The sequence below is a fragment of the Galeopterus variegatus genome, unplaced genomic scaffold (assembly GCF_000696425.1).
Source record: "Galeopterus variegatus unplaced genomic scaffold, G_variegatus-3.0.2 Scaffold5840, whole genome shotgun sequence".
Classification (NCBI taxonomy): Eukaryota; Metazoa; Chordata; class Mammalia; order Dermoptera; family Cynocephalidae; genus Galeopterus; species Galeopterus variegatus.
Genome location: NW_007731951.1, coordinates 78,697 through 87,203, shown reverse-complemented (window position 1 = coordinate 87,203; position 8,507 = coordinate 78,697). Strand labels below are relative to the sequence as shown.

Here is an 8,507-nt window from a genome sequence, read left to right as displayed (position 1 = left end):
TCTCTTCTGAAAAACTATTGTTTAATAGTGCACTTCATTTATGCTACGGGATGAGCAGGGTTGGGGAAACACAATGGAAGGATGTCCCTTCAGCTGGAAAAACTCAGGGAGCTCCATCCCAACCCAGCAAGGAGCCCTGCTGCCAGGCTCAGGGCACAGCCTTCCTTCTCTGGGCTCTGCTCTTTTATCTGCATTAATCCTTGGCTGCTGGAGAGTCAGAAGTGGAGTCAGGAGCAGTCCAGCTGCTGGGGCCAGATGTCAGAGGTGATAGAGGGCAGGGCAAGCTGGCTGAGTGAGCTCTTTGAAAACATCCTTAGTAACTAAAGGTTTGGATTAAATCACTTTTCATCACAGGAGTGGGAACAGAAGAGGGAGAGAGAAGGGCAGGAATCAGAGGCCAATGCTACAGGCTTCTGATCGTCTCCCTCAGGTTACTCGCTGATTAGATGGATTTCCCAGTCAGCCCCTTTACAACAGGGGAGGACCAAGAGTCTGCTACAATATTGTCAGGTTGCTCTTGGAAAATGTGGTCTTGCTGCTCCAAGAGCCCTAAAGGATACAGTCATCAGAGAAAACCTTTTTGGGGTCTTTCCTCCCTGCTTCCCTCAGCACCAAATTCCCATAATTAATGAAATCATAAAACAGCACATTTCTTATCAAAACTTAAAGCTGGATTAGGAATAGTGGCTTTGAAACTTGTACAGCTTCCATTTCCCCTTCCTAACAAATAACAGGACACAGAACATTCTTTCCACTACCTTCTGTGCTGACTATACTGACTCCAACTAGAGGAAACCTTGGAATTTTGTTCCTACTGTGCTTCCACCCTCACCTTGGAAAGAAAGGCTCTTCTGGTGTGAGAAAAATGGTTTAGTGCAAACTCCCTTCCCAAACGGTCCCAGAGCTTCCTTCTACTCCCAGCACTTAATCTGCTGCTTCCCTCACATCTGAAAGCTGGAATCACTCCTGAGGAAATTCACTAAGTTGCTGACCAATGTGCCAGGCTGATTTGCCCAACTTGCCCCATTCTCTAAAGTGAAGATTCAAGCTGGAAGGGACACACCCTAAGTTGTTCACACTTAAATAGTAAGGCAAAAGCCCTTGAAACTCAGGGAAAATGAGGAAAACAGATGTGTGGCTCTTTCATGTAGACTCTCTGATATTTACTTCAGCAGGAACGCTGAGGGAACTTCTGTTCACACCCACTACATTCACAGGCTTTTCTCCAGTGTGAATTCTTTGATGGCGAACAAGAGCTGAACTATACCTGAAGGCTTTCCCACACTCACTACATTCATAGGGATTCTCCCCCGTGTGGATTCTTTGATGCTGAATAAGGCCTGAACTATAGGTAAACTTCCCTCCACATTCCATACATTCATAGGGCTTCTCTCCAGTGTGGATTCTCTGGTGCTGATAGAGGTGTGAGCTCTGGCTGAAGGCCTTTCCACACTCATTACATTCATAGGGTTTTTCTCCAGTGTGGATTCTCTGATGATGAATAAGGGTGGAGCTCCTACTGAAGGCCTTCCCACATTCATTACAAGCATAGGGTTTCTCGCCAGTGTGGATTCTCTGATGGTGAGTAAGGGTGGAGCTCCAGCTAAAGGTTTTTCCACACTCATTACATTCATAAGGCTTCTCCCCAGTGTGGATCCTCCGATGTAGAATGAGAGCAGAGCTGCAACTGAAGGTCTTCCCACAATCATTACATTCATAAGGCTTCTCCCCAGTGTGGATTCTCTGATGCTGAATAAGATGTGAGCTCTGGCTGAAGGCCTTCCCACACTCACTACATTCATAGGGTTTTTCCCCAGTGTGGATTCTCTGATGTTGAATAAGGTCTGAAGTTCGATTAAAGCTCTTGCTACATTCATCACACTTATGAGGTCTGTCTCCCATAGGAAGTCTCTGATGTGAAATGAGGTTAGAACTCACAGTGAAGCTGTTCCCAAAATCATTATATTTCTCGCTTCTCTCACCCATGGGGGTTAGCTTTTCCTCAACTGCCACTTGACCAAAATCTTGTATCTTTCTATTCAGTCTTTCTCCAGAGGAGTTCCCCAGCTGCCTCTTTAGACTGACTTCACGTTCATAGGTTTCTTCAAACTTAAGACCCTGAGAAATATCCTTTTGGAATCTTCCCAATAGCATCCCATGTGATCCTGTATCTTCAGAAATTTCTTGATCATTTTCAGTTCTGGTCTCACCATCTGGCACAATAAAAAATGCAAATGTCACTTGTTTCTTGTAGAAGAATAAAAATCAGAGGACAAGATAATTACGTGAGTAATATTTATAGTGCAAAAAACACATGCCTCTTACACGCCTGCAAAGAGGCCTGCCTTGTGTGTGTGTGTAGCCAAGACAAAATAAGATAACTGGGCTAAAGGAACAGGGAAGGAGAAAGGCATGAAGAAAAATCAAGGAGAAAAGAGCTGAAAGTACAGAGAAAGCTGAGTATGTAAGGAGGGGAAGGTGAATCAGGCAGAGATTCAGGGAACCGAAATGAACACAGGAAGGACGTACTGCTTAACGAAGTCACAGTCTTCAGAGAGGTCAGAGACTGTAGATGTAACTGGGGAGATGGTGACTGCAAGAACAGTTTTAGAATGTCAGGGGAGAGCAAATACAAGAAAGTGAACTAGACAGTTGGTGAGAAAAGCGGAGAAGGGTGATGAGAAACAGCAGCAGAGCTAAAAGAGCAAGAAGGGTGAGGATGGCAGTGACCCCATACCCCCATGAGAAGAACAATCATGTGTGTAGTCATGCCACATGTGCCACACCCATGGAAACAGGCAAGACAGAGTTCAGTCCACCTCTGGGCCCACGGCCTAGAAGGCTGTGCTTGTATGTGAGGCTATGCAAACGATCTCAGTGTTTGACTTCTCTGTTTTCACTACTTCGGAGTTTCTCAAGGGAACTTCAGGCAGAAAGGATAAGTGTAAAGGGTCCAGACAGTTAGCATCTTTAGTTTATCAATATTTTTTAAAGTAAAGACAGGGCATTGAGTGTTAGGGACAGAAACAGCTGTTTCTCCCTCACCTGAACAGGTACCTCTCAGGACCTCTCTGTTCTCAGTTCCCTTCAAACCCAGGACCTCAGCTCATCCTCTCCCTCCAGCTGAGAGATTGTGTCAAGATTCAGAAATGGGAATCCTGCTCATGGGGAGAGACATGGGACAAGGAGGTTTATCCTGTTCATACTGAGTGGTCCCAGAGCTCAATCTCAAACCCAGGATCTGCAGGGGACAGAAAGAAAATGCACAGGGAGGTCTCGAATGAGAGTTAGAAAGACTCCCTGCTTGGGAAAATGTTTTCACTAAAAGTGGGGTGAGAGTCAAGGAATTAACAGTCCACATCATAAAGGTTAAGAAGCTAATTTCTCCTTAAAACAAGTTTAAATTTCCACAAGAGCAGCAGGTCCTAAACAAATAAACAGGTCCCTAGAGGTAACCCAACAGAGAAGAGAAGAGGTAAACAGAGTCCCAGAATGTTCACTTGGGCAGAGTAGAACCTCACGTGTTCAGGGATCCCAACACACTAGTGCTTCAGAAAAGTCTCTAGATTAAATATTAACTCCTGAGAATAACATGGAAAAAGTACCAGATTTACAGTTAAAAGACTGGGATTTGACTTTTGCCACTCACCAGCTCTGCGAACATGGACAAGGCATATGAAATCTCTGACCTTACTTTCCTCACCTATTAAATGAGGATGGCACTACCTACCTCAATTACTGTGTTACTGTGAGGATTAAATGAGAGAACATATACGAAAACTCTTTATAAACTACAAATTATTGTACAAACATGAGTTATGGTTATTATTGTTGTTAGAATTTTATAAGACTAAGTCAATCCTTAACTCTTTTCAGTGACGAGATTGTTACTAGCAAACAAGGAAGCAAAGGAACACCAGGGAGTTTTGTGGGGAAGGTGTAACTCCCTACCCAGTGAGAACACGTTCCCATAATTCTCCAGCATCACATCCCTGTAGAGGTCCCTTTGAGCAGGTTCCAAACGCTTCCACTCCTTCCGGATGAAGTACACAGCCACATCCTCAAATGTCACCAACTCCTGAAACAATACATTCTTGCATGTAATTTCAGAGTGAGGGATGGGACTAGCTGCACCAAAAAAGTAACTCTTGATGGGGCTAAATAATGTATAATCAGGAAGTGAGGAAAGGAGGGCAGGGAAGAGAGACAAGAGAGAAAGACAGAAGGTAAAGGTGCATTATTCGACAGGAAAGGACCATGGTCCTGATGGAGGGAATCAGGGTTCAGGGCACTGAATGAGATGTTGCTGCCAAAAGATGTCCACAAAATGGGAAGGAAAAGGATGAAGGAAACCACAGCTCACCTGGGACTTGGCCTTTAGGAGTGCAGCTGCCAACACCTCATCCCCTAGGCTGTCCTTGTCGGAAAAGGCAGGAACTTTTGAAGAAGGAAGAGCTGAAGGACAATAAAAGGGCTAAGGAGTGAGTCTATCTGCTCTCTGGCCTCCCAACCCGATGACTACCCAATCCACAGAAAGCTCACACACTGCTGAGACATCCTAGGACCCACTCCCTCCTACATTCTAAGTTTGCTTCCTCAGCAGCTACTAAAGGTACATAACAGAGGCACATTCAACGTGGGTCCATCCTGCCTGAGGAGAGATGGCCAAGGTCCTGTTAAATCTTGGCCTCCAATCCATCCCAGTCCCTTCCCTTCTCTCCAGTCACTCTTCTCTTAGTGAAACTGCCTAGTCCTATCTTTAGTGATTACTGTATCCTTGTCCACTCTCCCAAGCCTGGCCAGGAACAGGCTATCTTGCTCATATCCCTGCCATCATCCTTCCACATCTCTGAACTAGAACTCTTGTGTGAAGTTCTTAGACCAGAGGACAACTAGCAGCTTCACCCCAGCCCTGACTGAATTCCTAATCTCCTTTTTCTCTATCCCCTGATCAAATCTATATGCTACTGATGTTTGCTGTTTCAGTGTTTAATCACATATCTTTTTCTGTAATTCTTAAGTTGACAGATTTGTCTCTTAGAGACTCTAGAACACTAGATACTAGATCTGTTGAATCACCCAGACCAAAAAGGCCTTAAAAGCTTTTTCCAGATAAGCACAGGAACACCCATTAAGAATGAAATTGGTTCCAATCAGTGGCAGTCTATGAAAGCAAAATATACTTTAGTGACTTCCTATCCATTTTAATCTTTTGCCTGTGACCTACAAAAGGATTCCCAAGAGCCTCTTATAAGAGCAAGCTCCTAAAGAGCACAAACTATGACTGTGAAGTCAGCTGTTACAGAGTGCCTAAAAAAATGGAATTCAGTGATTGTTGTAGTTTTCTTAATCTGCCCTTCAAAAATACCTCAGTTATAAAATCTACCAAGCTGTCCATTAATTATTGGTTTCAGTAAGCCTTCCCCTCGAGGCTGTGAGGTGCTGAATGTCTAGTAGTTAGCCTAGCATCCAGTGAATGAGACATTTCAATAGATGACTGCTGAATGACTGAATCAAAGAATGAATGAATCACTGTTCCTCACCACTCTCAAGCAGGGCCTGAGGTTCCTGAGATACATGATCAGCCTGAGTTTCCATGGGTAGGCTTAGATGCTCTGGCCTCTGAGCTATCCGCAGACTCAGCAGGAAGCAGGTTTTGAATGAGAATGAGGAAGCACTGGAAGAGCAAAAGACAATTCAAAAAAACCTCCTGAACACAAAAAGAGGGGACTTAGCATTTCAATTAGTACCCAAGAACAGTGAGAGGCAACACAGCAAATGGGACTAGCTTTTAGATCCTAGTGAATGTGTACACCTACTCCCTGTCATGAAACTACCATGAGGACCACAAAAAGGGGCAAAGTTTCTCAACAATATCCCACCTTTGGCTCCCCCTGCACATTTAAGAGTGATAAATAACAACAAAAAGTGGGTGTATATATTCACCAGGATAAAAGAACTAGCCCAGGTGCTGCATCTCCTCTCACTGAGAAGGTAGCAGACTTCTTTTATCGCCCTTTTTTCATAAGACATTTCCTTGGATCAGAATGTTAAGTCCCTGAAGCACAGACCAATATTTTTTTTAAAAACATACAATTATTACTCTGTTTTTAATCCCTACTAAAGTCTCCACTCCCCAGCTGCTACCATAGTTAAGAGTTCTCTGTGGCTCTAGCGGATTAAATGTAATATTAGTACTTAGACTAAGGTTTGGATCTCAAGTAGAAGTTTCTACTTCACACTTGAATGCTGTGGCAAGATCAATACATCTAGAATAGGTCCAGCAGCCACCAAAGTATCCTTACACTTACGTAAGAGCCTGAGGAAAAAGACCCCTGGATTATATCTGTCTCCCTCTATTTATTCATTTGCTTATATAACAAACATTTGTTGAGTCCCAACTATATTGCAAGCACTACTAAAGGAGTAAAAAAAATCAGGAATGCAAAACATATTTCCTTCATCATTACAGACTGTTACATTCACATAAGGCATAAAAGGGGAAGGGGCCCTGAAAGTCACTGGAAAGTTCAGAGAACTCTAGTCTTGGGCAACAAAGGTGTACAAAATGCCCAATAGCAATGCTGTTACGTGGTGGAAAGCACAGAATCGGACATGAGCCAGGCCCACTGGCAACCAAGGTGACACACCCTCTTGCCACCATCACCCTCCCAGCGAGGTCCCTTCAACTCTGTCTCAGAGCAAGCTGTCTTTTTATCTTATCAGCCACCTTTACAATTTCCATGACTGTTTATGGGCAGACATCCCGAACAAGTCAGCTGTCAGTACAAACTCTCCTTAGAAAAGCAGGTTAAAAGCTCTGACTCCAGAGAAAAAGACAACGCCCCCTCCTCATGGCTGGGTTAAGCAAAGCTGGAACTCAAAGGCATACTGTTGAGAACAAGCCCCCAGTGTTTGGATCAGTAAACAATGTTTCTCATAGAAATAAACTCTCCATTGTGCCCCAAAGCTTCAGGTCCAGGCAGGGCCCTTCCCCTGCTCTGCAGCCAACCCCACTCCCTGGAGTGCTCCTGGGGACCGAGGAAGACGACCTTGCAGTGAGAACAAGCAGTGGAACGCTTTACCTGCTGGATTCTTTCCTTCCTTCTTTGTAGTTAGTCCCTACAAGGCCAAAGTAGCAATTATTGGGAATTTGGCAGCCTCTGTTCCAATTCCTGGGAATTGTGACTTTAGTTGATGCTAATGCTGTATAATTAAAAAAAAGAAAAAGAAGAAAGAATTTAGACTATTCATGTAGTTAGAGAGCAGTATTCTAACACCAAAGTCAAGGGTTAGGATCCCCTACAGGCCAGCCACCAAAAAAAAGAGAGAGAGAGAGAGAGAGAGCATATTCATGTAAACTTAATTTCTAATCTAGATAGAGATAAAAAAAAAATACACTAATAAATACTGATTACAATTGGCATTTGCGTTCCACCCTGGAGAGAGTTGAAAAGGAACTCAAGATTCTCCAGGTCAGCCTCCACCCAGTGTAATAAAAGCCTTCTCAAGTTCCTAAGGTCTGTCAGCTACCTTGCTAGGCACTCTCAACTACTTCAGCAGGGAGTCTGCTCCATCTCTGCACAGCTTAGCCATCAGAGAGAAGCTAAAATCTATCCCCTAGGAGCTTCACATCACGGAGACCTATGGAGCTTCAGTGATAGAATCTTCTTCTTCACACGACTGTCCATCAAACACCTGAAACCAAATGATGCCCTCTCCACAAACGTCTCTTCTAAAGGAACAAGTAGCTTTAGCAGTTCCTCTAATTATTCCATAGACTTCAGGTTCATCATCCTGCTATCCTCTCGTGGAGTTCACAGACGCCCTTCGGAGCGCAAATACCGGAATGGGATCAATCCCGCTTCTAAAGCAGATCAAATTACAGATCCAGTAAAACTGAAAATGGGAGCCAGGACCGGTTGTATCACTCCCTGAAAAAGGCTCGATTCAGTGGGCTCCAACGGGATTATTGCGGAATCCGTGCACTCCCTCCCAGCCCTAGTTCCAACTGCATACACTTGGCAGAACTCCGCATTCTCTGGTCCTCAGACCCAGCTAAGTAAAAATAAATATTTTCTCCTGCCAACGGGCGCGAATAACTGTGTTACTATCAAATAAAAGAGTCTGTTAGAGTCGCTGTCATCGGCTGTTTTCAAAGAGAGGGACGCCTCTACAGCTACACTGGAACTTTTAAATGCTCGGGCTGGGCGCTGTTTTAAGTCACAAAACCAGAACAGGAGCTCCTTTCCTCCTCCCAACGCAGGGTCCCGCTGGGGAAGGGGAGCGTCCCAGGTAAGCGGAGTCGGCTACCGGCTGCGGGGGCGGTGGGGCGCCTCCCCGCACCCTGCTCTGGGCGGGCCTGGGGTCCCCGCGGGCCGCAGTGACACCGACACCACCCCCTGCCCCAGCGACCACAGCCTCCGTCTCACCGCGAGTCCCGGGGACGGCCGGACTCACCCTGAGGGCAGGGACGGGAGACTTAGGTGGCCGGACACGGACCAGGC

At 45.1% G+C, this 8,507-nt stretch overlaps 1 protein-coding gene across 1 annotated transcript; it reads right to left on the bottom strand.

Moving 5' to 3' along the window:
* Window positions 1-8,507, bottom strand: ZNF3 (zinc finger protein 3). Its single transcript, XM_008590094.1, has 6 exons — window positions 8,461-8,507; window positions 7,086-7,206; window positions 5,544-5,677; window positions 4,364-4,455; window positions 3,952-4,078; window positions 1-2,213 (listed from the first exon to the last, which is right to left on the bottom strand). The coding sequence occupies exons 3-6, from the start codon at window positions 5,596-5,598 to the stop codon at window positions 1,144-1,146; spliced, it is 1,344 nt and encodes a 447-aa protein (XP_008588316.1). The 5' UTR covers window positions 5,599-5,677; window positions 7,086-7,206; window positions 8,461-8,507; the 3' UTR covers window positions 1-1,143.

What these genes read in the sequence shown, in the direction of transcription:
- ZNF3 (XM_008590094.1), bottom strand. Translation starts at nt 5,598, where the DNA reads ATGGAAACTCAGGCTGATCATGTATCTCAGGAACCTCAGGCCCTGCTT. An exon ending in TCAGGCCCTGCTTGAGAGTG is followed by an intron (nt 4,456 to 5,543) that starts GTGAGGAACAGT and finishes ATTGTCCTTCAG; the next exon opens with CTCTTCCTTCTTCAAAAGTT. An exon ending in TGGGAACGTGTTCTCACTGG is followed by an intron (nt 2,214 to 3,951) that starts GTAGGGAGTTAC and finishes TTATTGTGCCAG; the next exon opens with ATGGTGAGACCAGAACTGAA.